The sequence below is a fragment of the Spermophilus citellus genome, assembly GCF_964194105.1.
Source record: "Spermophilus citellus genome assembly, chromosome: 3".
In the NCBI taxonomy this organism is placed as follows: domain Eukaryota; kingdom Metazoa; phylum Chordata; class Mammalia; order Rodentia; family Sciuridae; genus Spermophilus; species Spermophilus citellus.
The window spans coordinates 2,008,522-2,036,409 of record NC_138184.1 but is presented as its reverse complement, the minus strand read 5'-3'; the positions used below and the strand labels follow the sequence as shown (position 1 = coordinate 2,036,409).

Sequence of the window (27,888 nt, the reverse complement as noted above, 5' to 3'; positions counted from 1 at the left end):
CGGCCTCTGTGGACGCGGAGGCTGGCCCACCAGGGTCGCCAAGCCACCGCCCCAGGTGAGGCCGTCCTGGGGAAGCCGCGTGGGCCTGGGCGCTGTGATGGCCGTGTCCCCGTGTGCTACATCACAAACGTCTCTGTGAATCTCAACCAAAGTGGTAAAACGTGCGTCAGGTGCCAGAAGGCCAGGGCCTCCGGGTGGGCCAGCTCAGCCACCCTCCAGGGCTCCTGGGGACCGTGCAGGGGCTGGCTGGGTGGCCCGTGGCTGGGATGCGGGTGATGGGCGATGGTGGGGCCGGACTTCACCTCCTGGCCCACAGTGACCAGTGACGGGGCGGGGGGGGGGCAAGGGACACTTCCCTCCCTGGCTTCCCGTGCTGTTTCCCAGGCCCCTGCCGCCATGGCACCTGGGCGGGTCGCTGAAGGGGGCCTGGGGAGGGCAGGAGGCTGTGGACACACCCAGGAAGCCCCGACCTCAGGTCCTTTCTTTAATGTCTACCCCACGGGGGGCCGGCGGATGCAGGGGAATAAATACAGAGGCTGTTTGGAGCAGGAGAGGGACCTGGGGCCTCGGGTTCCTCCTCTGCCCACCGGGGCAGGACGCCGTGGGCCTGGGGGCTCTGGAAGGTGGCTCTGTGGTGGCCGCCGGAGGCCCCTGCCGGCCACCTGCCCTGGGTTAGCGCCATCTGTGGGGATTCCTCCTGCTTCCACCAGAGGGCGCCAGAGCCCACCCCGAAGGACAGCTCCTTTCCCACGCAGGGTCACCCAGTGACACTGGGGCCGAGAGGCCTCCCACGCAGCCTCCCACCCAGGGCCTCGCCTTCCCCCACTCTGGCATGCCCGAGGCCATGTTGTTCCTCCCTTTCCAAGGACGTAGATGGAGTCAAGGAGGTTGGCGGGGATGGCTGACCAGGTGAGGGGCAGAGGAGAGAGGGGCAGTGGTGGGCCGTCCGTCCCTCCAGTCCCTTGCACGAGGGCCTTCTGCCTCCTGGCCCTGGGCCGGAGCGACAGGCATCTGGGGTCCATCTCCACTGCCCACCGCCTGCCGGGGGCCTGGTCACAGCAGGTTGATCTCGTCCAGGTAGCGGGCCAGCACTGAGTCCCGCACGTCCTTGAAGACCTTGCGGATGTTCTGCGTGTCGGTGGCGCACGTGTAGTGGCTGAAGAGGCGGCGGGAGCGCGGGCCTCGCTTGCTGCCCTCGGGGCCGTCCACACAGCTGGTGTACATGCCCGTGTACATGTCCAGGATGAACCTCTTGGCCGCCTCCGCGTCCTGCCGAGGGCCTGGGAGGGAGGCGGGGGTATCAGGACCCTCTTCCCCACACGCAGGCGGGGCCCCCTCAGTGGGCATCGCTGGCCATGTGACCCGGCCCAGCCTAGAGCCCCGCGGGAAGGCTCGCCAGGACCCGTGATGGGAGGGGGCAGGGGGACTGGGTCCTGGGACTCTGGGCTGCACTGGGGGTGGGGGTTCGGGATCCTGGAGCTGCCGAGGCCAAGGGAGGGAGGGACCCCCGTCAGCCTGGGCCACCCCTGGACGGGCACCTCGGGGCTGGGGACGCAGGGTGGAAAGCACAGCGTGACTCGGGCTGCCCCAGGCCCCCCCGCGCTGCGGTGGCTACCCAGCTGCCAATAGGTCAGTCCCCCATCTCCGCCAGCTGGGGCGGTCAGGGCCTCGTGGGCGAGAGAAGGAGGCTGTCACAGAGAGGGCCCTGCACTCCAGACGCGCCTCCCTGGGTGCCAGAGTGGCTGGGGCTCCGGCTCCAGGTCCTCACGTCCGTCCTGGGTTCAAGTCCCGCCTCCCGCTGACCAACGCTGCCTGTCAGCAGGTGGCTGCTGTCCTGAGCCTCGGCCTCCCGTGTCTGGCCCCCTGCACTGGGCTTCCAGATGAGGACAAAGGGCGCCCAGCCGAGAACTCCCCTCAGGCGGCCCTCCGTGGTGGGGGCCAGCAGCTGGTGACGTGCTCTGGCCACCGAAGAAGTCCCTCAAACCATCCCCTCCCCTGCTCCCACACTCCCTAGGCCAAATGGACCCTCAGGCTCAGCTGGGAAGAGCGGAGGGCGTCCAGGCCACTGTCCTCAACCTGGCCTCAGCCTCCCAGACCCTCGACCTTGTGGGTGTGACCGGCAGAGACTGGCCTCAGGGCTCCGACACAGCAAGGGGGGGGGGGCGAACCCCGGCAACCTCTCCAGAGGTCATGTTCGTTGACCTTTGACCTGCTGCCAAGCAGGCCCTTCGAGCCTCATCTACTGGGGCTCACTGTGATTTGGGGTGAAATAGGGTCCCTCAAACTCTGCGTCCTCCTAGACCTGAGAGTGTGGACTTTGGGGGAGTGGAGTAGTTGCAGATGCAATTATTTAAATGAATGGGGTCAGACTGATGAGGGTGACCCTAAGGCCAGTGGTTGGTGGCCCTGTGGCAAGTGGAGACGCAGGTGTGGTGAGGAGGTGGCCGTGCCACAGGGGCACAGCCATGGAGCCTGCGTCTGTGGACGAGGAACCGCGAGGGGGGCGCCCCCCGGGAGGCCGCAGGGCAGCAGGCCACACCCTGACTCCACCCCCCAGGCCTCGTGGGGAGGGTCCACTGAGCTCTGGAACCCCCCGTTTTGTGGCCTGAGGCTGTTGGTGGGGACGGAGCTGCAGGCCGCATGTATCCCTGTTCACACTGAGAGGGTCTCGCCAAGTTGCCCAGGCTGGCCATCGCCCTGCCTCAGCTCCCAAAACTGCTGGGCAGACAGACAGGGTGACCGCACCCAGCCTTTGCTGTCCTCAGTCACAGCGGGCCGAGGAAATGAAGACGGCTGGTCTCCAAGAGGGCCACCCATTTGTCCTGCATCTCTGGGTACGTTGGGCCCCTCCTTTTGAGCCGGGGCTCACTGGCGTGACGTGCTGGGTGACAGGGTGGGACCAGGGCTATCCCGACTGTCTGAGCCCGGTCTCGATGGGCAGCCCATGCCTGGGCGCCGTCTGCGAACCTGCCTCAGCCGTCCTGTGGGGGAGCCGCGGCCACAGGCGGCCAAGAGCTGGATCCGGGTGCACATGGTGGGGACAGGGGAGCGGGCAGGCAGGGGCCGCCAGGGGAGGCCACGAGGACAGGCCCAGCGCCCGCGGGGAGGCCTTCCTGGAGCTGTTCCTCGGCGCCAGACACCCCCGGTCGGCGCCTCGTGGATCAGGACAAACAGCCCAGCTCAGCTCTCCCCAGAGCCTGACCCACGAACTCAGGAGCCCAGCGAAATGGCCGATGGAGCGTGCGGCCTGTGGACCGTTGGGCCCTCGTCACTAAATCGGTAGGACCTGCTCCCGCCCCCCTACCTGGTGTGGTGCTCGGGGAAGGAGCCGGCCTGTGCCCCTCTCCAGCCAGGCCTGACCTCTAACCCTCTGCTGGACCCGGGGCTGCATCCAACCTGCTTAGCCAGCCATGCACGTCCGGCCACGAGTTAAGGCCCCTCGAGAGCTGACGCCCGGGCTGGGGGGCCTGGCACGGGCCTAGCATGCAGAGGCCCTGGGTCCACCCCACACCACGGAAATAACGAGTAGGTGACGTCACAGCGCCTTCTAGAACTCCTTCCTGCCAACTGCCTCTGGCGTGGGCCTGTCCTCTTGACCCCCCTGCGAGGGGGCGACTAAAGCTCAGAGAGGTCGGGCAGCGGGCGGCGCTGGTCAGGACTCGGTCGGGTCCTGCTGCGCCCGGGGGGCCTGGCCGGCCTCCTGGGGGCCGCTGCAGAATCACTCACCCTGGAAGCTGGGGAAGTAGGTGGCCAGGTGGGAGGAGGGGATCTTCTCCTCCAGGATGTCCGTCTTGTTGAGGAAGAGGATGACCGAGGTGCTCCGGAACCAGGGCAGCTCCAGGATGGTGCCGAACAGCGCCAGGCTCTCCTTCATGCGGTTCTGCAGGAGCGAAGGCAGGTCGTGGCCTCGGACACCCTGGCCCCGGGGAGGGGGCCGGGGGCGGGGAGGCCTGGTGGGGGCTGTGCCGGGCCGAGCAGTGTCCTCCCAGCGCCTGTGTCCACCTCATAGGGCCATTACAGGGAATTCCTATAGATGAGGTCATGGGGGGGTCCTGATCCCATGTCACTGGTGCTCGGGGGAGGACGCTGGTGACAATGGAGATGTACGTGGCCAGCCACCACCTGGGGGCTCCCCACGCTCCCCACAGCATCAGGAGCCAGCCCTGCCCACACCTGGGCCCACGTCCTGCTCCCAGACGGCGGGGAATAAGCCATCTTTGACGCCCCCCATCTGGGCAGCTTGACTTCAGAGACCCCAGGACCCTGGCACAGCCCACACGGCGGGACCTGAGGGGCAGCTGTCCAAGTGCCCTAAAACTCACTCTGCCTCATTCTGTAAGTGGGAGTCCTAACGCCTGACCCTCAGGTTCCCAGGCTGTCCCTGTGAAAGCTGAGCCCTGCGACCCGCCTCCAGGAGACCAGGTGACCCAGGGCTCCTGCTCCGCTGTCACTCAGGGAGACACCCCTGCAGCACCTGGCCCTGCCACCCCGCAGACCACCGTCCCAGTCCCGGGATCGCAGGACCCCCATGGAGCGTGTGTGGCCGCAGGTCCCTGGGTCTCAGTGTGACTTGCTGAGGGTGTGCCTAGGCACGGTGCCGAGCCCGCGGTGTGGCCACCTTGGGCAGGACGGTCCTCCTTGAGTGCCTCAGGCAGTGTCAGGTCGGGTGCAGAGGTCCAGCCACGAGAGGGCGGGGGAGGGCGCAGCCGCGCCAGGCGTCCACAGGGCCACCCAGAGCAAGGTGCTCCCACGGGCATGGGAGCTGCGGGTGCAGGTCCCCGTGTGCAGGTCCCCCATGTGTGCATGTCCCCATGTGCAGGTCCCCGTGTGTGCAGTTCCCCGTGTGCAGGTCCCCGTGTGCAGGTCCCCCGTGTGCAGGTCCCCGTGTATGCAGGTCCCCCGTGTGCAGGTCCCCCGTGTGTGCAGTTCCCCCGTGTGCAGGTCCCCGTGTGCAGGTCCCCGTGTGTGCAGGTCCCCCGTGTGTGCAGGTCCCCCGTGTGTGCAGGTCCCCCGTGTGTGCAGGTCCCCCCGTGTGTGCAGGTCCCCGTGTGTGCAGGTCCCCCCGTGTGTGCAGGTCCCCGTGTGTGCAGGTCCCCCGTGTGTGCAGGTCCCCCGTGTGTGCAGGTCCCCCATGTGTGCAGGTCCCCCATGTGTGCAGGTCCCCCATGTGTGCAGGTCCCCGTGTGCAGGTCCCCGTGTTCAGTTCCCCCGTGTGCAGGTTCCCCCGTGTGCAGGTTCCCCCGTGTGCAGGTTCCCCCGTGTGTGCAGGTCCCCGTGTGTGCAGGTCCCCGTGTTCAGGTCCCCCGTGTGTGCAGGTCCCCCGTGTGTGCAGGTCCCCGTGTGTGCAGGTCCCCCGTGTGCAGGTCCCCCCGTGTGTGCAGGTCCCCCCGTGTGTGCAGGTCCCCCCGTGTGTGCAGGTCCCCATGTGTGCAGGTCCCCCGTGTGCAGGTCCCCCCGTGTGTGCAGGTCCCCCCGTGTGTGCAGGTCCTCCGTGTGTAGGTCCCCCGTGTGCAGGTCCCCCCGTGTGTGCAGGTCCCCGTGTGTGCAGGTCCTCCGTGTGTAGGTCCCCCGTGTGTGCAGGTCCCCCTGTGTGTGCAGGTCCCCCGTGTGCAGGTCCCCCGTGTGCAGGTCCCCCGTGTGTGCAGGTCCCCCGTGTGTGCAGGTCCCCAAGTGTGCAGGTCCCCGGGGGCCCACCTCCTGGCTGTTCTCCTCCAGGCACTGGTCGTACTCGCTCAGCGAGGCCAGGTAGATGAGCGCCATCACGTTCTCGAAGCAGTGAATCCACTTCTTACGCTCCGACTTCTGGCCACCGACATCCACGATCCTGCAGGGACCCAGCACCTCCGTCAGAGCTCGGCCCAGCTAGGGACGTCCCAGCCCCACGCACCAGCGCAGCCCAGTCAGGATTCACGCCAGTGTGTACGCGCCCCTGGGGAGCCACACGCAATCCCTGGGCAAGGAGCCGCCTCCACCAGCTTTAGAGGAGGGAAGGAGGCTCGGGATGGGACAGGCTGTCCCCAGTGTCCATGGCCAGGGGCTACTGCTTTTGCCCACGTCAGCGAGAGCCCTGGATCCACCTGGTTCTGGCTGGGTGACATGGGGGAGGTGGTCACGTGACCCCAGGACCATAGAATGGGTTCACAGACTGAGTTCTGGCTGGCCGTGGGGTGTCCAGTGAGGGTTCCCTGGAACAGAGGACATCCCCAGACAAACTGTCCTGTCCCTCCCCTGCCCTGCACACCACAACAAAGCCCTCCCCTCCCCTCTTCCTGTTCCCTCTGCTCTGAAAGTGGGTCACTGATAGCAATCTGCATGTCATTTCCCGGGGGATGCAACCGTCACTCAGGAAATGCCAGAGCGCAGGCCTCGCAGAGCCCAGCCAGAAGCCTGAGAGAGAGCAGGGACCTGCCCCCTGGACCAGAGGGGACATCAAGGCTGGACACCCAGCAGGTGGACCGCAGTGGGCACACCTGACACACCTCAGAGTCCCTCATGCACCATCCCAGAGCAGGATTAAGGGACAGTGCTTGGGCATGGGGCTCTGTAGACCAACAGGGGTCGGCGACTTGCCCGGGCATGACTACAGGTGTCACCTCCCCTCCTGGGTCCCTTCCCACTGGGCCTTCACTCTGTTCATTAGCTCTCTCAACGGCCTGAGAGCATCCCACGTCTCCTTGACTGACCCGTCCTCCGTACACACAGCGCCAACCCCAATGCTGAATATCTACCCACCCACCATCCACCACCCACCCACCATCCACTATCCATCCACTATCTATCCACCATCCACCCACCATCCACCACCCACTCACCATCCACCATCCATCCACAATCCACCATCCATCCACCATCCACCTATCATCCATCATCCACCATCCATCCACCATCCACCATCCATCCACCATCCACCTATCATCCATCATCCACCATCCATCCACCATCCACTATCTATCCACCATCCACCCACCATCCACCACCCACTCACCATCCACCATCCATCCACCATCTACCCACCATCCACCATCCATCCACAATCCACCACCCACTCACCATCCACCATCCATCCATCATCTACCCACCATCCACCCACCATCCACCACCCACCCACCATCCACCATCCATCCACTATCTATCCACCATCCACCATCCATCCACAATCCACCATCCATCCACCATCCACCATCCACTATTCATCTACCATCCACCCACCATCCATCCACCATCTACCATCTCTCCACCATCCATCCACCATCCACCTATCATCCATCATCCACCATCCATCCACCATCCACCATCCATCCACCATCCACCATCCACCCACTATCCACCCACCATCCATCCACCATCCACTATCCATCCACCATCCACTATCACCCACCATCCAGCAACCATCCATCCACCCTCCACCCACCCCAAATCCATCATTTACCAACCATCCACCCACCACTCACCATCCACCATTCATCCATCATCCACCATCCACCCATCATTCACCATCCACCCACCATCCACTCACCATCCACCATCCATCCACCATCTACCCACAATCCACCATCCATCCACTCACCATCCACCATCCATCCACCCACCATCCACTATCCATCCACTATCCACCAACCATCCATCCACCATCCACTATCCATCCATCCACTATCCACCCACCATCCATCCACCCACCACTCACCATCCACCATTCATCCATCATCCACCATCCACCCATCATCCACCATCCACCCACCATCCACTCACCATCCACCATCCATCCACCATCTACCCACAATCCACCATCCATCCACTCACCATCCACCATCCATCCACCCACCATCCACTATCCATCCACCCACCATCCATCCACCATCTACTCACCATCCACCATCCATCCATCCACCATCCACCCACCATCCATCCACCATCCACCATCCATCCACCATCCACCCACCATCCACTATCCACCCACCATCTATCCACCATCCACTACCCATCTACCATCATTCCACCCTCCACCAACCATCCTCCATCCACCCACCATCCATCCACCATCCACCCACCATCCACCATCCACCCACCATCCACCATCCATCCACCATCCACCCACCCACCATCCACCATCCATCCACCATCCACCCACCCACCATCCTCCATCCACCCACCATCCATCCACCATCCACCCACCATCCACCATCCACCCACCATCCACCATCCATCCACCATCCACCCACCCACCATCCACCATCCATCCACCATCCACCCACCCACCATCCACTATCCACCCACCATCCATCCACCATCCACCATCCATCCACCATCCACGCACCCACCATCCACTACCCACCCACCATCCACCATCCACCATCCACCCACCATCCATCCACCATCCATCCACCATCCACCATCCACCCACCATCCATCCACCATCCATCCACTATCCACCCACCATCTATCTACCATCCACTACCCATCCACCATCTACCCATCCACCATCCACCCACCACCCACCAACCCACCATCCACCCACCGTCCACCTGCTTGCCCCTTTCCAACCTTTCACCCACATTGCCACCTTCTGCTCTTGACCCTGGGCTGATCAAAACAGCAGAAGACTGGAGCTCCTCTCCTTGACCCTTTCATTGGCCACCGTTGCTGGACGACCCCAGCAATGACGTCCTGCCCTGGCCCCTCACTCTCTTTTCAGCTCAGGCCTTCATCCAGCCACTTCCAGATGTCCCCAGGTCCCTGAAACTCAACCCCTGTGGCTTCTTGGTCTTACCTCGTCACCCCCATCCTGTGGGCTCCACTGTGACCGTGACAGGAGCTCCCAGGCAGTGGTCTTACTTCCTGTTCCAGTTCCCACACTTGCCTAGTCTGCCTGTCCTGCATCTGCAACAAGTCTTGGACCTCCTGTCATTCCCTGTGCCAGCCACTGTCCCGGCCTCACCAACCCTTCCGGCCTCTTTCTGAGTCTCCTGCCTCCAGCCTTACCCTGACCCTCTAGTCTTCTCCTGATATTGACCAGAGATAACCCCTGAGCTCCCCAAGCCTTGAGGTCATCCCTCTGGCCTAGCCCTGACCACACGGTCTCTGTTTTCTTTTCCCTGGCAGCCCCTTGAGGGTGGGGACTAGTAAACTCCTATCCATCCTTCAATACCCCAACACCAATGTCCCTCCTCCGGGAAACCTCTCCTGGGGCCCTGAGGCCTCGCCCAGGCCCCTCCAGTTCCCAGTCCTGACCACACAGGGGCTGGAGGAGTCATCCCCAGGCCAGCTGGGGGTCCCTGCAAGTTGGGCACTGACCGCAGTTTGGTCTTCTGCACGGAGAAGCAGTACTCGTTGATGCCAGTGGTGGGCATGCGGCTCCGCAGTACGTCCTGCGCCGTGGGGATGTAGCTGTCCTCGGTGATGCGCTCCAGGTGGGACAGGTAGCTGTGGGACAAGAGCCCGCGGCCCGTGTTGCAGCCTGTCCCTTGGCTGTTCAGCCCCAGGACACAGCCCCAGGAGGCGCGTGAACGCGAGGACAGGCTCCCCAGCCCCGTCACCCTGGGCGTGCTGTGTCACCTCAGGAGCAGGACCGCCCCAGGGAGAATGTCGCCCTCTTGGGGGGCCATCCACGCTGGCCTGCACTGCCCAGCTCTGGGGGGGACCGGCCCCTGGCCTGGGTCCACGGGGCCTGCTCCTCTGACTCTCCCTGCCCCCAGCCCCCCACGCCCATGGCCTGCAACCCCAGACTCACTACACTGCCGAGTCCAGCAGGTGGAACTCACGCCGGCGCTCATAGCAGGCCTGGACGCCAGCGTCCTGCCACAAGTACTGCACGGCCACCGCACAGCGCTGCTCGAACGTGGTCACCTTGTAGGGATCCTGGCTCATGACCAGGCTGGCGTGGTGCTGGAGAGAGACACGGGGGGGTCTTAGAAGTTCTAAGCTCAAGTTTGGCCCCGTGGCACACACCTGTCATCCCAGTGGCTCAGGAGGCTGAGGCAGGAGGATCAGGAGTTCAAAGCCAGCCTCAGCCTCAGCAACTCAGCCAGGCCCTGTCCCTAAATAAAATATAAAAACGGGCTGGGGTGTGGCTCAGTGGTGAGTGCCCCTGGGTTCAGTCCCTGACACCAAAAAAAAAAAAAAAAAAAAAGACCTAGATAAACGGAGGATGTACCATGTTCATGGATTGGGAGGCCTGGTATTTACAGGTTGTTGGCTCTCCATCGATTGATCTGTGGATTCATGCAGTCCTGATCAGAGTCCCAGAAGGGTAGTGGTGTGTGTGTGTGACAGAGAGAAGAGATACATGGTTTCTAACACACACGTGGAGGAGGACGGTCTCGGAGCAGCCCTGGGAAGGGCCTCCGTGGGGGACAGGCCTGTGCACTGAAGGGCAGGTCAGCAGAGCCAGAGAACAGACCCGGGACTCCGAGCACACGTGACCCTGACTCATCGCGGCACCGGGGCTGACATCAGTCAAGGAAGGACGGTGTCCTCGACATGGTGACAGCCGGACGCCCACAGGACAGAAGGGACAGGGAAACTGCCGCCTGCCTCACGCGCTGCGCAACTGACCCCCTGAGGAAAGTCGAGCCAGAAGCAGACAGCGAAGCCGGACCTAGCGATGGGCAGAAACGGGGTCTCCCCGCCGGACCGGGGTGGACACAGACGCACACCAACAGGACTGGTCAGAAGAGATGGAGACACGGGACTCACTGGGAGGAAGGCTCTGTCCTGCAGACACCTTGACAACAGAGGGAGGGCGGACGCTCTGGGGTCCAGGACACGCAGGATGGGTCACAGGTCAGGGAGGAAAGGGGCTTTGAAGAGGGCACGAAGCAGAACACGGGCAGAAGGCCCAGTGGCTCAGGAGAGGAGGGGGCCAGCCACGCGGGAGGCCGAGGCCAGCCCGGCAGCACACCAAGACCTGTGTCCCCAGCATCCAAAGCCACAGGGCAGGTGCCCGCTTCTCGTGCCACAAGGAGACGCAAGCCAGCAGTGAGCTCTGGCCACGCCAGGACCCCTGCACCCCGAGGCCCAGGAGCTGGAGCGGGGTCCCCGCCTGGGCTCGGGGCGGGTGCTGGAAATGTGGAAGTGGGGTCCCAGGTCACTGGGGACTGCCCAGCCCCTTCACCTTCCTCTTGTTCAGTCTCCAGCCCCGAGATGGGTGCCCCTGCCCACAGCAGCCCCGAGCCACGGGCCACACACCATGAAGGGGGGCCCCAGGTGAGCCAGAGTCACCCCCCCCTCATCACTCTCCCAGGGAATAAAGGGCTGGGGGACCAGCCTGCCCAGGGGACCGGCTTCCGGAGCCACCCACCCAACAGAGCGACAGACTTCCCATATCTCCTGAGATAACCCAGACGTCCAGCAAATGGGATGGCCAAAAAGCCACGCCTCTCACAGTGGACACGAGCCCAGCAGGCGAGGCCAAGTGAGCCGCCAGAGCTGAGCCCACCGTCTGGTCCCCACTGAGAAGTTCAGACACAGGCCACCCGGGGAGACGGACGGGGCCTGTCCTCCCAGGTGGTGACTGGGGAAGGGGCCTCTGGGGACAGGCCTGCTGCCCGCCCTGCTTCCCCCGGGCGGTGGCCCACGTGCTTCTGCCTGGTGAGTCCTGTCCTGGTTTTTTAAATCGTGGACATTTTTGTGCTTTGATGGGGCTTTTGTCTGATTCTGAGACAGGGCCTTGCTGGGTTGCTGAGGCTGGCCCAGAGCCTGCGATCCTCCGGCCTGGGCCTCCTACTCACTGGGGGACAGGTGTGGCTCCATGCCTGGTTTCGGGAATCCTAAGTCCCCAAGGTCCCGGCCCCCCAGGGCACCACTACTCGGACAGGACTGGATTCAAAGCTCAGAGCTTTTCAGATTTCAGACTCGTTTCGTGACAAACGGGGACACCAGCTCAGCCCAGGCCTCTCAGGGTCTGGTGGGCTCCCCACCTGGTCTGGGGGTGCGCCCTGCCTCGGGGGCTCACCTCGCTCTCGGGCCTGCTGAAGGGGATCTGCAGCCTGCCCATGGCCTCGATCAGGGCCTGCATGGACACAAAGATGTTCTGGTAGACCAGCGGCCGGAAGCCCTTGCGCTCCTCCTCCGAGTAGCCGTTGCCGTGGATGATGCGCATCTGCTTGATGAAGGTGCTCTTGCCACTCTCGCCAGGACCTGGGGACACCCACAGAACCAGCACTCAGCCCCTGCCACAGGGCACCGGGCAGCCAGCCGGACGCTGGACCACACCCTCGCTGTGTGCCCTGGGCTGGTGACGCTGAGCCTCCGCCTCCCCACGGGGAAGTGGCGTGGGGGCTGCAGGAATCCACTGTCCAGTCTCCCCACAGGGTCAGCACCCTGCGGCCCGCAGGTCCAGCCAACTGCCTACTGCACGTGGCTGGCCAGTTTACGCACTCAGTGTGGCTTTCTCGAATTCCGATTCTTGTTGGGGTTGTAGTTCCTGCATTTTAAAAAGACTGAGTCGAAACAGTAGTTCACGTCGCGTGAAAATCACGTGAACATCGCATCTCCGCATTCATGACGGAGTTTTAAAAAACGTTTGTTTTTCAGTTGTAGTTGGACACAACACCCTTATCTTACTGATTCATCTCTGTGTGGTGCTGAGGCTGGAACCCAGGGCCGTGTGCTGGGCGAGGGCTGCACTCCTGAGCCCAGTCCAGCCTCACGAGGGATTTTTTCTCTCCCGGGTGGGAAGGGACGCAGCCACAGCCCAGCCAGGAGCAGAGTTTGCCTGGCATGTAGCCGCAGGGGCCAGGGGCCTGGTGGGGCAGACACTGCCTGGCCCACGGGGAGGACTAGAGTCACCACTGGCCCTGGCTCGTGACGAGCCACAGAAGTGCTTGGCATCATGACTGTTGGCTAGGATCATTCAGGGAGAGAGACTTCCAGGAGGAAATAAACCAGGACCCACAGGCACAGTGATGTGGGGACTGCGAGGGGTTCAGGAAGACCTCCCAGCAGAGGTGACTTGCAGGTCGGGGTCTGAGGCCAGGGAAGTCCCTCTTGTGCCCAGACCAGGAAGAAGAGCCTGCTGGGCAGAGGCAGAGCCATGCAAAGGCCCTGGGGTTGGAGGGGGCTGGCAGGTTGGAGGCACAGCAGGGAGCGGTGTGGCTGCAGCAGGGGAGGGGGGGAGGACGGGCAGGCTGGACAGGGTCCGGGGCTGTGGGAGGACCTGGGCTTGGACCCTGAGGGAGGTGGGAGCCATGGAGGGCTGTGGGCAGAGGAGGGAGAGGCCTGGTTCGGGTGCTCAAAGGCACCCTCTGCAGGGAGGACAGATCCCGGGGGTGGGGCGGGCCTGGAGCCAGACACCAGGTGGAGGTGACCGTGCTAGTCCAGGTGGGCAGTGATGGGCTCCAAGCTGCCCCCGGGCAGCTGGGGAGAGGGGGACGTGCTGGGTGGCCATGCCTGCAGACAGGAGCAGGGCACAGGCCTTGCAAAGCTCCCGGCACAACTTGAAGGCGGCTGGGAGGAAGGCTCGGGCCCTCCCTGCCCGCCAGGCTGCGCCTGCACAGCTGGCCCTGGCCTGTGACCACTCTACTGGGCCACCAATGCCCAGGCTGCGGCCCGGCCCCGTGTCCAAGGCTGACGCCAAGGCGGCCCTCTGCTTGTCCTTCTCTGCAAAGCCTCTGAGCCTGGAGGGAGGCAGGGCAGGAGCTGGTCGCCGGGCCCTGGGGGACGCTGGCTGGGGCCTTCCTGGGGACGGGGAGTGGGGACCAAGTCCTGTGCCTGGCCCGGGAGGGAGGCAGTTAACTCGGGAGGAACTGGGACAAGCCGTGAAAAGGGAAGGGTGGCCGGGCCGGGCCAGAAAGGGGAACCAGGAGCCGGCGGACCACCACCCGCTGCCCGCCAGGCGCCCGGCAGCTCCCTCCGCATCTGTGCGGGCGGGCGGCGGCCACCTGGCCTCTGAGCCTCCCTGGTGTCCAAGGAAACGTCTCTCCCGCCGTGGAGGACGTACCTGGGGAGTCGGGGCGGCTGGCAGAGTGGGCATGGGCGCAGGCTGGCCGAGGGCGGCCCTGCCCATCACCGACCCCAGCCATTGTGCTGGGTCCTGGTTCTCAGAGGGACTCGGATCCCCAGAGGCCCCAGTGGGGACAGGAGTCAGCCGGCAGCTCAGCTGCGCGGCTCAGGGAAACCAAGCGTGTGCCAGTCAACTCTGCCAGGGCCACTCGGCCACCAGGCCGCTCGGCCAGAGGCCTTCCCGCTCGTGGGGCCAAGGGCAGACGCCATCGTGCAGTCCACACGCAGTGAGGGTGGTGAGTGTGTCCGTGTGCGCTCACACGCAGCTCCCCGTGGCTGGCCGCCTGTCCCCGAACAGAGCCCCCCAGGTCAGAAATCAGGGATGCCATCGGGGTGGAGCTGACGTCCCATCGCCTGGTGACAACAGAGCTGGGTGCCTTCCTGCTGTCACAGCCATGCTGGTAATGCCAGGCGGGAGGAAGCAGGGCATGTGGCTTGCGGTCACTGTGGCACGTGGCACTTGAAGTGGTGACTGGTGGCCATGTGGCCGGCTCACGCCCTGAATCTAGGAGACTTTTCTGGTCCTGGGGACTGATGCAGGCTGCTCTGCTGCCAACCCATGTCCCGAGCCCGAGCTCAGTTTGAGGCAGGGTCTCAGCAAGTTGCTTAGGGTCTTGCTAAGTTTCCCAGGCTGGCCTGGAACTTGAGATCCTCCTGCCTCAGCCTCCAGCACGGCCCCGCCCGCTGTCCGCACTACACTCGGGATCGTTATTTTAGAGCACGCTACTCATCCAGAGAAGGCTCATCGTAGACCACCGCGGGGTTCACGGGCAGTGACCTCCGCCTCTCACGCTGACAGCGTGTCTCGGTGGCCTCAAGAGGCCACGTAGAGCAACTGACCTATACCGTCTTGGTGTGTGCGAAGTGCACCCACCGAAGCCACCTAGCAATGCGCCTGGCGGGACGTCCCCTGGGGGCAGGAGGCAGGGGCAGGAGGATGCTCTGAGCCCAGAGTCCACGGCCCACGAGACCACGGAGGAAGGAAGGGGGAGGGAGGCTCCACCCGCCCCTCGTTACTGCGCGTGCGCGTGTGTGCACGTGTGTGTGAGCGTGTGTGCACGTGTGTGTGAGCGTGGCAGAGACAGCGAGTACAGGAAACGGGGCGCGACGTGGCCCTGCATAGGAGAACCCAGGGGCGACTCCCATGGCATGAAGTTATTTCTCAGTAAAAAGTCGGGAGAGAAGGGGGCCCGAGCACCAGGTGAGGCCCCGGAGCAGGGAAGGTTTGTGGGGAGACGTCGGGAGGCCTGCAGTCCAGCCAGTGGACACCGAGACGTGCCGCGTGACCCCGCCCCGCCCCTGGGGCCAGTGCAGGGGGGTCTGCCAGGTGCCACGGGGGGCTGGAGGGGGCTGACGGGACCCTGGGGGCCAGGCCTCCCTCACATCTAAAATCATGCCAACTCAGAGGTCCGGGCGGGGCGCGGGCCAGCAGGTCGGACCCTCCGCTCCGCACAGAGACACAGACAATAAGGGCTGCCCGTCTACGGCGACGAAAAAAGGTAAAAAAAGAAATCACCTTAAAAACAAGCAAAGGCTCCCAGGAAACAGTGCAGGTCCCCTCTGAAGCTCTGGGGACCTCCCAGCGTGGGCCTTGGGGCCACTGCGGCTCAGGCCAGGGCTCCCTGCAGCTAGGGGGAGACCCCTGAGGGCTCCTGCAGTGGACGGAGGCCCGACCGTGCGGGAGACGCCGGCACCCCCAGGAGGGTCCGAGACCTGCGGCCCTCGGCTTGGGAGCCGCAGTGACCCCGCGGGGCTGGCAGAGGTGGCCGTGGGCTCCTGGCCCGAGGCTGGTGCTCAGGTGGGCACCGTCCTGCCCCAGCCTCACCAGGAGAGGCTGCTGCTTGACCTCTTCTCATGGGGAAACTGAGTCTCAGCTGGGCAGGGCACGGCCTTAGGTCTGATGGCCGCCCAGCTCCCCAGGTCAGTGCAGAGCTGGGCCCCTCGGGCAGGCAGGCGCCCTGCGTGAGCTGCGCCCCAGCCCCAGGACACAAGGTTCTAACTGAACCCGCTTCTGTTGAGCCTGGCCCTGTCCCAACTGTCATGGTCCTCATCCTCACTGCAGCTGGTGTGAGTCCCCAGCTGAGACCCCGTGGGTCCCCCTCATTCCTCAGAGACTCCCTCTGTTTTCCACTTGCAAGGAGACACAGGGATCAGAGAGCTCAGGTGACGTGCCTAGGACCACACAGCGAGGAAACAGGGAGGAAACCCGGTCCCTGGGCCAGCATGTCACCGTGTGGTGACATGACGTTTCCATGCACACTGGGCCGCTAGGCAGTCCCGTGGGAGCCGCGTCGAGGCCTGCAGCAGGGGACGGGCTTCCACCTTTCTCCTCCACCTGGGTCCCCAGAGGCACACGCTAGCGGCCGTGCCGCTGGAGCAGGCCCTGCTGGGGAGGTGCCGTGGACGTCAACCTCCCGTGTTTCATCAAAGGCAAAAATCACGATGATGACCATGATAATTGTTGGCGGCTCACAACGTGGGCTCTGGGACTCGCGGATGGACTGTAGCCCAGAGTCTGAAAAACACCAGGGGACCCTGTCTTTGCCGCCTGTCACCGTCCTGACGCCCAGGACGTGGGTTGTCCGCTCCTGGGCAGAGGTGGGGTCTGCCCTAGGACACCTGAGGGGCCAGGCTGCGAGAGCAGCTGCCACGGCGGGTGCCGAGCCCCGGAGTCACGGGGCACTCGCTGGCCTGGGGAGCCGGGGAGCCAGGCCTGCGGAAAGCGGGCAGGAGGCTGGCCACGCGGCCTGGCTCCGGCCCAGACTTGCTGCTGGGCCTCAGTGTCCCTATCTGTCACTGGGGTTTGTGGCTCTCCTCCTCCTGAGGGACAGCAGAGCAGTGAGGAGTGCAGACTGCCACCAGCTGGGTCCACCTCCCTGGCCTCCGCCTCCCGGCCCTGCGGACAGCCGGCTCCTCCTCTCCCCACGGTTGGGGACAGTCTCACCTCCACCCAGCACTTCGCCAACTTCCTCAAAAGGATCAGTCATCTCCAGGAGAAAGCAGTCACTTTTAGATTCGATTCCTGTTTTCAGGGGGGTGTGGAGGCAGCCCCCAGGCTGGGAGGTGGGGACAACCATCAGCGGGGGCCGGCAGAGGGGCTTCCTGGTGTGTGGCTGGCTGAGCGCCCTGCGCTGGAGCCACCACGGGCCTTTCCCAGCTCCAGGAAGACGTCACACAACCCCTGGGAAGATCCTCCGAGTCAGGAGCCATCCCTATTCATCCTGCCCTGCAGGGCTCACCCTCCACAGGGGTGGACAGCTGTGGTCTGCGCACGTGTCCACCGTGTAACTGGAGAGATGAGCCGTGAGGCCCCCACAAGTGAGGACGAGTCTGGAAGAGGGTCAGAGGAGAGGCCACAGGACGGCGGCCCTCCTGGCAGGGGTGGGAGACCTCTCCCAGGGAGCTCGGGCTGAGGCCTGCGGGGAGTGGGCGCTGGGGGAAGGGGGCCCAGCGCGCAGTGGCCCTGCGGCGGGAAGGAGGAGCCCCGGACGCTGCAGACAGCTCTCTGAAACCCAGGAGCCCCTGCCTGCAGGTCCAGGGGCGGACACTGTCCAGCACCAAGGGTGCAGGGGGCATCACTATGGATCCTACCGGCAGCAGGAGCGCCGGGGTGTGACGGAGGGCGCGTGGCCACACACGGAGGACGCAGGGGAATGGACAGTCTTTGAAAGACTCGAAGGGCCAGAGCTCCCTCAAGGATAAGTTGATGCCCAGAAGGCCCCAAGGAATAATGAATAATGACACGGACGTGCCTCTGGGGTGAGCGTCAGAGCTCCAGTTGATGACGTCACACAGAGATGGCATCTATTACAGTCCCTGAGTCACAGAGACAGAGGTATCGCCTGAAGAAAAAACTTTTTTGCAGAGCTGGGGATGGAACCCAGGACCGCTCTGCTCCTGGGCCACATCCCCAGCACGTCTTATTTTATCCTGAGGCAGGCCTCAAACTTGGGACCCTCCTGCCCCACCGCCCAGGCACTTGGGGTCACAGGTGTACCACCGTGCCCAGCGATGATCAGAGCCTTGATCAGAGACCTCGCAGGCTCAGGCGGTTTCTCTCTTCATGCCACCAAACATCAAGGAGAAAAGGAAATGCTCAGCTCCCAGCGAGGAAGTCAGACACTGCCCCCAAAGAGTCACCGGAAAGTACCAGAGTGCACCTGGGCGGGGGGTGCCGGAGTCTGGATTCCGGGCCACACCAGAAGGGAACAGGGAAAACTGCGGTAGTGCATCGGGGGATGGAGGCCAGAGTCGGAAGGACTCCCCATGAAGGTGCCACCGCAGCCCTGCCCACTCTGTTCCTCTCTCCCCTCCCGGGGCGGCCTCTTCCCACTGGGCGAGAGAACGTGGCCCCCACAGTGGGTGACCAGCCTTTTGGCCCAGGACAGCCACACTGAGTTCAGAAGTCCTGACCTGCAGTCCCAGCCCAGGACTCGGGGATCCAGGAGACCCTCCAAACCTGGGGTCCTCTGAGCAGGGGACAGTCCAGGGAGCAGAGACAAGGGCCCTGAGGCTTCAGAGTTCAGACTCTTGGAGCCTGAAACCTGGCCACCATCAACTCCAACTGCCCGCGCTCGTACTTCCTCCCGTTTGGTTTTGTACCAAGCCTTCTTGCCGGAAGTTTCTGTCGCGGGGTTTACCCCACGAAAGGGAGCTCCTTGCTGCCCGACAGAGGGCCAGGCAGACTTGCTTCCCTCCTGCCACCCGACTCACTAAACCAGTCTCCAGTGGATGAATGAACTGCCGGCCACCTAGTCCTGCGGTCCTGGCCCAGGACACCCCTGGACAAGCCCTCCTCCCAGGGCAGCGGCGCCAAGCAGCCAGGGGAGCCTGGCCTCCGAGGTGGAGGAGGAGGCCGGCGGCCCCTCCCTACGGCCGGCCGGGCGGGTTGTGCACCTGGGCTCATCCTCATTCCCGTGCCATGACACAGGCGGGCAGGGCGTGGTGGGTCTGCCCTCGCCGGTGCCCGGCGCCTGGCCCAGCCTGGGCGCGGGGCTGCCGCCCGACCGCTCGGAAGCTCGGCTTTTCCGCGTGGTGCCCGGGCTGTGGCACGGTCTGGCGGCCTCCGCCCCGGCCTCGCCGGCCTCCCCGCGCCGGCCTCGCCCGGGGCGCTCACCCAGCAGCAGCAGCTTCAGCTCCCCGCGGTCCTGCCTCTTCTGCTCCAGGAGGATCTTGTTGATCTCCTGGTCGATCCGCGCGGCCGTCTTCTCCTCCTCCGTCAGGCACCAGGGGCAGCAGCTCCAGGCCAGCGACCGGGCCATGCTGCGGGGCCTCAGCGGGCACCAGGCGCATCGCCGCGGCCGCCGCGCAGGGCACCCCAGCGGCGCTCGGGACGGCGGGCTGCTCGTCGCCGGGCCCGACGGACGTCCCTGCGGCCCGCGGGGAGCCGCGCACGAGGCCAGTGCCGGCAGCGGCGGGCGGGGCCGGGAGGCGGAGGCGCGGCCCCCGCCCCCTCGACCTGCCCGGGCGGCGCGACAGGTTGGCGGCCGCGCGGGCGCAGGGGCGCGGGCCCCGCCGCCGGAACCCGGGAACCGCAGCCCACCGCGGCGGGCGGGCTCCTCCGGCTGCCCAGGGCCCCCGCCCAGTGGCCCCTCTGCCCTCTGCTCTGCTCCTGGGGACCTCCCCAGGCAGACCCGGCGCCACCAGCGGCCACGTCCCACAGCTGAGGAACCCGAGGCACCGGGCCGGGGACACCCAGCCTGGACTGCGGACCCCAGGGAGCGCACCCCCAGCCCGGGGCAGACCGTGGGGGCCGCCCCGGACACGTTTACCAGCCCGCGGTGCCGGAGGCATGGCCCTGGGCACCCAGGGCACCAGGAGCCTGGCCAGCCTGTGGCCACCCCTGGAACTCCAGCGACTCCAGGGGCTGAGACGCTCAAGTTGGAGGCCACCTCAGCAACTTTGTGACACCACGTCTCCAGATAAAACAAAATCAAAAGGTCTGGGGATGTGGCCCAGTGGTGGAGCACCCCCAGGTCCAATCCCAGTGCCCAAATAAGAACGGAATCAATTCCATAAAGATATGGGAGCCTGAGGAATGGCGGCCCATTCTGGGAGGTGCCGGCTGGGGCTGTGGGTTTAAAGAGGTGTGGAGAAACAGAGGTGCAGGGGTGACCCCCGGATCTGGAGGGGCCAGGCCTGGGGCATGCGGGGACTGGGGATTGAATCTGGGGATCACAGGCTTCTTCCCACCAAGAATTCCAGGCCTCCCTGGCCCCACCCCCACCCCACCCCCATCTCCCGCTCTAGAAGTAGGATGGGGGTGGGGTTCTGGGGCAGGTGGACTGGGCCTGCTTTCTAGAGCCACCCCAGGAGGGGGTTCTCCAATCCACAGACACCCCCCCCCCGTGTGTGCAAAACCCCCTTTGAGGAGCCCTAGGAAGTTTTGGTTCAAGCATCCCCCCAGCTTCATGTAAGTGGGGGCCCTGGACCCTTCACAGATGGGACAGTAGCAAGGCCCAGAGAGGGTGAGTGTCATGCCCAGGGCCCAGGGCCAGGGGACACTGTCAGCAACAGTCCCTCCCTCCCACCCTGGGCTAGCAGAGGCTGTGAGGGGCCGCACGCCCAGGGAGGCCCAGCACAGAGGGACGACATGCGGTTTCCTTGCTGTTGATTCATAATGAATGGCAGATGGGAAGTGTGATGGGGCCCTGCCGGGTCACCGGGGCTAGCAGGCACTGCCCTGCCCACCCCGCCCAGCCGGATGGCTGTGAGGATCATGCACCCCAAGGCTGGAGGCCCCGGGTGACTTGGCCACTCTGGGGCAGGTGAAGAAGGCAGAGAGCTGAGTGGGCCCCAGTGGCCAGGCCCGGCCAGCAGAGCCGGAGCCCCGGCCTGGGCTGAGCCGCAGCTGGGACACAGAGGCCCCCCTGCTGGCCGCAGTGTGGACAGGACTTGAGACCCTGTGCCTCTGTGGCTCCCACTGTCCTCGGGGCAGATGGCCAGTTCCTGCCTCTGCCTGCTGCGGCCGGGACGCCTCTGTTCAACTTTCCAGGTTTAAAATAGCCCTCCTCCCAGCTGCCCAGCGGCAGAGCTGCTTCCTGTGCACAGGCTGGTGGGCCGGGCCTGTCATGTGCTGGGCTCATCTGGAAATGCAGGGAGCAATGTGGGCACAGACGTGGTTTCTAAATGGGAACAAGGGGCGGGGGTGGAGCTCGGTGGGGAGTGGGCACTTGACCCCAGGGAGGCCCTGGGTTTGACCCCAGAAATAAAATGAAATGAATGAAATAAAACAGAGAGTGTCAACAGGAGCAGGTGACCTTAGCCCTGGCCCCAGGCCTCGGGGCCACCGTGGGGCCCACGCCCGCTTCCCCGCAGCCCCCAGTGCCCCAGGTAGGTGCCCCCCCCCCCAGCAGCCACCATTTTCTGACTTCCAGGGCCTGCGTCCTGTCCTCTGGGTACTTTCTGATGATAAGATTCACTAGGGTTTTGTGGTGGTTCCGGTGCTGGGGACGGAGCCCAGGGCCTTGCACGCCCCTGCCGCTGAGCCAGCTGCCTTCTGAGCATGTCACCCACCGAGTGACAGCGTGGCTCAAGAGCCTGGCCTCGTCCTCTGCTGGGACCTCCCCATCGAGGACACCAGAAGCAGTTCCTTCTGTCCCCTCTGAGCTGCAGGCAGAGCCCAGCGCCTGGCCCAAGGGAGGCAAGCACTGAGCCCACTGAGCCGCACCCCGCAGGGTCACACTGTCAGAGGGCTGGCGGGCCAGGGCTGACTTCCCTCCCTCCGTGAGGACCGCCACCCTCTACCAGCTCCCTCCGAGGGACTGCTCATTGCTTCCAGCCTGTGGCCATCAGGAGCATGGGTGCCAAGATGGTGGGTGCACTTGGAGATGGACGTGGGTCTCCCTTCCCCAGGAGGCGCTCCTGGGGGTGGGGCCGCTGGGCCCGTGTTGGTGCCTAACTTGGCGGAGGCCAGCTTTGCAAGGCGCCAGCTCTCATCTCAGGCTTTCGGTGTTTTATTTTTTGCCAAATCCAGGTTTCCAACAATGTTCTCTCATGCCTGTGGGTCCCCCTCCCCGCCGTGGAGCCTCTGGGCCCTGGCCGCACCTCTTCACCAGCCGCAGCCTCCTTCCAGGCTGGGCTCCACAGTCTGATGTGATCACTGAGGTTCGACAGGCGCGATGCGCCCACCTGACGGGCCGCGAGGTGCCCAGAGGCTGGGCAGACGTGACCCCACACCCTGGGTGTGTCTGTGGGGCATGCACTGAGCGAAGGAGAGGGGTTCCTCCGCCTTCAGACAGACTGCAACGTGGGCTTTCTCGGGGCCCCCTGACTTCCCATGGGCCCCCGACTGAGCTTCTCCTGGGTCTCAGCCCTCCTGACTGCGTGGATCGGCCCATTGGCGGGCTCCCGGGTCTCCACCATGGCTCACTGCAGTGCTCGGGACTCAGCCTCCGCAACTGTGTGACCCGTGTCTATCATCAGTCTGTGTCCGTCATTCATGGTCTGTCACCGACACCCGGCGGTCACCCACCAATCTACCCTGTCGGCTCTCTTTCTCTGGAGAGCACTCACACTCTTCTCTTAAAATAGGGAAGTGCGTTGCTCCAACTTTGTTCTTGTTCACACGTGTGTGCGAGTGTGTGCTATTCTAGTTCCTTTAACTCTCCACAGACATTTCGGAATCTCCTGTCTACGTGTGCACAGAACCTATTGGGATCTTGCCTGGGACGGCATCAGATCTGTCCATGTTCTGAAGAGAATGGGTGTCAGGCTGTACCGCGTGCTCAGTCCATGAACGTGGACGCTGTTCCCTGGGGGTGCTCCTCTGGTTTCTCTCACATCAGACTCGTCCTTCTTTCACCGCGTTTATACAGAGGGAGTTTGCTTTGGGGATCTATTGAATTGTTTTCAATTTCGCATTTCCAGTTGTTCACTACTATTGTATAGAAATGTGATTGATTTTTACATATGGATCTTTTTTAAATATTCATTTTTTAGTTGTAGATGGACACAATACCTTTATTTTATTTTTTTATTTTTATGTGGTGCTGAGCATCCCACCCAGGTCTCACGCGGGCGAGGCGAGCGCTCACCGCCGAGCCCCAGCCCCAGCCTGCGTACAGGTGTTTTATCTGGCAACTTTGCTAAACTCACTATTAACCCAGAATCTTTTTTTTTTTCCTTTTTGTAGATTTCCATGGATTTTCTATGTAGATAGTCAAGTCACCTGTGAATAGTAACATTTTCTCTTCTTCTTTCTCATCTCGATGACATTTGCTTTCCTTTTTTGTTTTGTTTTGTTTTGTTTTGTTTTTTTTAAAGAGAGAGAGAGAGAATTTTTTAATATTTATTTTTTAGCTTTCGGCAGACACAACATCTTTGTATGTGGTGCTGAGGATGGAACCGGGCGGGACCGCACGCATGCCAGGCGAGCACGCTACCGCTTGAGCCACATCCCCAGCCCCCATTTGCTTTCCTTATGGGGCATGTTTAGGACTCCCAGCGTGGGGGTGACTAGGGATGGGGACTATGGGCATCTTTGCCCAGTTCTTGATCTTAAGGGGAAAATATCAATCTTTCACCATTAAGATGACGTTAGCTGTAGTTAGTGTGTGTGTGAGTGCGTGTGTGCATGTGCATGTGTGCATGTGTGCGTCTGAGTGTGTGCGTGTGTGTGCATGTGTGTGTGCGTGTGCATGTGCGCATCTTTGTGCGTGTGTGTGCATGTGTGTGCGTGCGTGTGTGCATGTGTGCATCTGTGTGCGTGTGCATGTGTGTGCATGTGTGTGGTGTGTGTGTGCGCGTGTGTGTGTGCATCTGTGTGCGTGTTCATGTGTGTGCATGTGTGTGGTGTGTGCATGTGTGCGCACGTGTATGTGTGTGTGCATGTGTGCATCTGAGTGTGTGCACGTTGTGTGCGTGTGAGTGCATGTGTGTGCATGTGTGTGCGTGCGTATGTGTGAGTGCGTGCGTGTGAGTGCGTGTGTGTGCATGTGCGTGTGTGCGTGTGTTGCATGCGTGCGTATGTGTATGTGTGCTTATGTGTGTGAGTGCGTGTGTGTGCGTATGTGTGCGTGCGTGTGTGCGTGTGTGCGTGCATGTGTGCGTGTGTGTGTGCGTGTTTACAATTCTCTGGATCAGGTGGAGGGAGTCGCATCTGTTCCTACTGGCTGAGGAGATGCTGTGTCAGGCGCGCTGTCCTCCTCGATCCTGGGACTGCGTTTCTTCGGTCGGAGCGTCCAGCTGTTTTCATTGATGTTTTCTCTGTTCGACTCCCTCCTCCCAGGACGAGCCCTGGTAGCTGCTGGACCTGGTCTGCTGGAGTCGTGTTCAGGGGATCTGCTCCGTGCTTCCTTGAACTGTCCTTACCTCATGATGGTGTCAGGATGATGCTGGCCTCAGAAAGGAGCTGGAAGTGTCCCCTGCTGTCTTCTGGGACAGACCCAGGTTTTGATGCTGTTCATCTCTTCAGCGTTTGGTAGCGTTCACCACGGAAAGCAGGTGGCCCGAGGATGTAGCTCGTTCCTATTCCTTGGAGGACCTTGTGTAGGACTCTTCTGGCTCTCCACTTCTTGAGTGGGTCTTCCCAGAAATCTGTCTCCTCTAAGATGGCAAACTTGTGTACATGCAGTTCTTGGTAGTTTTTTTGCTTTTGGTTGGTTTTGTACCAGGGGTTGAACCGAGGGGCGCTTAGCCACTGAGCCACACCCCCAGCCCTTTTTATTTTTTATTTAGAGACAGGGTCTCTCTAAGTTGCTGAGGCTGGCTTTGAACTCGAGATCATCCCGCCTCAGCCTCCCGAGCTACTGGGGTTGCAGGAGAGGCCACTGCACTGGGCAATGCACACATCATTAGACATGATCCTATTTACAGCCGACGGACTGCATATAGTGTAATACAGCTTTTATATGCACTGAGAAAACGATCACCACTTCCTTTCTGTGATGACCCCGTTATTGCCAGGGCTGGAACCCGACCTGTCCTATCTCTGAGGCCCGCCTGCAGAGATCCTTCTTCTTTTCTGATATAAGTACTTCAATGCTATGAACTTTCCTTGAAACCCTGCTTAGCTGTATCCTAGAAAAACTTTTGAGAAAGGGTCTTTATGTTGTCCCAACTGGCCCAAATCTGTGAGCCTCCTCCCTGAGCCTCCTGAGCAACTGGGATCTCAGGCGTGAGCCACCACGCCTGGCTGCATCCTGCACATTTTATTAGATTCTGTTTTCCCTTTCATTCGGTTCAAAGTATTTTCTATTTCTTGGGGCTCTTGAACCCATGGACAATTCAGGAGTGTGTTGCTTAGATGCCAGGGTTTGGAGGACTTTTCCAAGTAATGATCATCCAGTTATGGATTCACAGTTCCATTCTGTCATGGTCAGAGAAGGTGCTCAGAACAAGTCGAATAGCTCAGGTTTGTTAGGTCCTTAGGACCCTCCGTGTGGCCGTGGGGCCTGGACGCACTCCCTCCTGCTGCCATGGAGAGCTCGACGCTGGGGCTCTACAGTGTGGCTGGCGCTGCGCTCGGAGCTGGCCTCGCTGACCACTGCGGGAAGCGCTGCCGTCTCAGGTGTAATTGTGGATCCACTTTCCCTTTGGGCTCTTCCCACTTGTGTCCTGCGAGTGCAAGTCCGGCGGGGCTGGGCAGTGTTCTCTTTACCCCGGCTTTTCCTTTCTCCCTGCTCGCCGCGTGCCCCAGCCAGCCCTCCCTCGACCCCCTCCTCAGATTGACACCAGAACCCAGAGACCACGAAAGTGCCTGATTCTTGACCCTTGTTAATTCTGCTGCTGGGTGTGCCCAGAACTAGACGCAGCCCCCTGGCAGATGCATGTACACCTCCGCCCACAGCAACGCGGCTCACAGCACCCAACGGTGGACACAATCGGTGTCCACACAGGTGATGGGTATGGTGTGGCCCTGCGGGTGAGGGCGACGAGGGCTCCCTCCAAGCCTGCTTCCCCTTAGAACGAGGGTGACCGGAGGCCTTCCCTCCAGGGTGGGCACCAGACAGGCCAGGCGCTGCCTGGGGCGAGGCCTGCTGGACACACTGGCCTCTGCTGCTCCCTCCCCAGGTCCCATCCTGCAGACACTCCATCTCTGCTTCTGCTGCCTGGTCCCCAGCACCAGCAGCTCACCTCCCACCTGCGACCCCCCAGCCCGTCCTCCCTGCTCCAACCACCAGAGGGCGCTGTGAGCGCCTGAGTGGGGCCCTCCACCTCCTTGGGGTCAAAGCCAAGTCCTCCCTGCCCCCCGCCCCACCCCTCCCGCTGCGCCCTCCCTCTGCTCCAGCCACAGGGCTCCTGAGCCTCCAGCCTGCCAGGCTTGTCCTGCCCCCCCCCCCCCCGCCCCCGGCCTTCGCCCAGGCTGGGCCTCAGCCAGGAGCACCAGCCTCCGGTAAGTGAGGCTCCTTCCCTCCCTGAAGGGCCCATCCAGAACGGCCCTCGCCCGCGGGCCCCCTCCTGCCTGGTGGGGTGCTGAGTGCTGCCTCCTTCGCCCAGGGACACACTGGGCCCAACCAGGCCCAAGGACCAGACGCACAGGTCAGTGACGCTGGGGGAGGGAGAAAGAGAAGCTTCACCCGCTGCCAGGGGACAGGCATGGCGCAGCACTGCGGAAACAGCTGGCGGTCCCCACTCCGACCAGAGCTGCAGCAGGGGTGTTCCCAGAGCTGAGGGCAGCAGCACCAGCAGCAGAGAGGAGACAGCCCAGGGCTGACCCACAGGCGCACGGCTAGTGCAGCCCATCTACATGGTGAAATATTACTCAGCCATGAACAGGAAGAAAATTCTGACACCTGCTACAAGGTGGGGGGGACTTGCGGACAGTTATATGAGCCAGTCACAGGACACGCTGCAGGACCCACCCACAGAAGGTCCCCGGTGTCATCAGATTCAGACAGGAAGTGGCCTGGCGGGTCAGGGGCTGGGAGGGGATGGGAGCTGGGGTGGGGTGGGGACTGGACGTGGTGACAGTTGCTCAACACTGCAAATGTGCGAATGCTGGGGAACTGGGCGCTAGGGCAGGTCAAATGGTAAGCTGTGGCGTGTGTTTTACCAGTTACAACCTTCCCCCCAAAGGAAGTGACTAAATGGAGGCGGAGCAGAGGCCGCTGGATCAGCAGCCTCCGCAGTGGTGGGGAGGGGCCACCTGCCTCATGAGTGTCCTGGGAGTGGCTCTTGGGCCCAGTCCCCAGATAATGCAGGCCTTGGGACAGGCTGGAAGTCAGGGGCCCAGCATGTGACCCCCCAGGAGGTGGACAGCGCACCAGAGCCAGGCGGGAGGCAGGAGGACCTGGGGCTGAGGCCGGGCCTGGTTGCGCCTGCCTGCCCTTTGGCTGGCACAGAAGCAAGGCAGCAGGGCCACTGTGTGTAGGAACAGGATTTATTCCAATTAAAACAATTCGCTTCAAGAGAAAGATATGAAAAGTCGATTTCCATCAGGAACCTGTGGAGTAAGGGGTCAGGCCCCTGACCTGCTGCAGGGACCCCGGCCCCTTGCCCAGCCCGAGGTTGGCATGGAGCCCGGAGCGCCCGGCTCCTCACTCTGTCCCCAACTCTCCCAATACATGCACTTCGAATGACAAAAGGCTTAAAAACAGCATTTTACAGAATATTATTTTTAAACAGGTCGGGATCCACGTCGTCTGGGGTCAGGGCTCCGCGGTGCGCAGGTCCTGGGTGGTGGCCAGCAGCCGGCCACTGCCTCAGACTCCACAGCTGGGGCCTGGCAGAGGGCACCTGGGGGACAGTGCCCAGGCCAAGGCTCCCGTCGGGGCTGCTGACGACAGTTTATGGGGAGGACACCAGGGTCACCTCCCAGCCCAGCTGCCGGGGAGCACATCAGGCGTGGCCCATCCCCATGGCCCGAGGTTGCTGCCCGGTCCTGCCCGGGTGGCGCTGGCGCAGGAACTCCTGTCTTGGTTCTGCAGGCACAGGGGCCTGGCCGGGCAG

The 27,888-nt window shown here is 62.9% G+C and overlaps 1 protein-coding gene across 1 annotated transcript; it reads right to left on the bottom strand.

Moving 5' to 3' along the window:
* Positions 1–355: 355 nt before the first annotated feature.
* GNA15 (G protein subunit alpha 15) lies at positions 356–19,731 on the bottom strand. Its single transcript, XM_081284846.1, has 7 exons — positions 19,115–19,731; positions 11,951–12,135; positions 9,728–9,882; positions 9,292–9,420; positions 5,695–5,824; positions 3,727–3,880; positions 356–1,280 (listed from the first exon to the last, which is right to left on the bottom strand). The coding sequence occupies exons 1-7, from the start codon at positions 19,257–19,259 to the stop codon at positions 1,054–1,056; spliced, it is 1,125 nt and encodes a 374-aa protein (XP_081140972.1). The 5' UTR covers positions 19,260–19,731; the 3' UTR covers positions 356–1,053.
* Positions 19,732–27,888: the final 8,157 nt, after the last annotated feature.

What these genes read in the sequence shown, in the direction of transcription:
- GNA15 (XM_081284846.1), bottom strand. Translation starts at nt 19,259, where the DNA reads ATGGCCCGGTCGCTGGCCTGGAGCTGCTGCCCCTGGTGCCTGACGGAG. An exon ending in GCTGAAGCTGCTGCTGCTGG is followed by an intron (nt 12,136 to 19,114) that starts GTGAGCGCCCCG and finishes GGGTGTCCCCAG; the next exon opens with GTCCTGGCGAGAGTGGCAAG. An exon ending in TGGAGGAGAACAGCCAGGAG is followed by an intron (nt 3,881 to 5,694) that starts GTGGGCCCCCGG and finishes TCGCTCCTGCAG; the next exon opens with AACCGCATGAAGGAGAGCCT.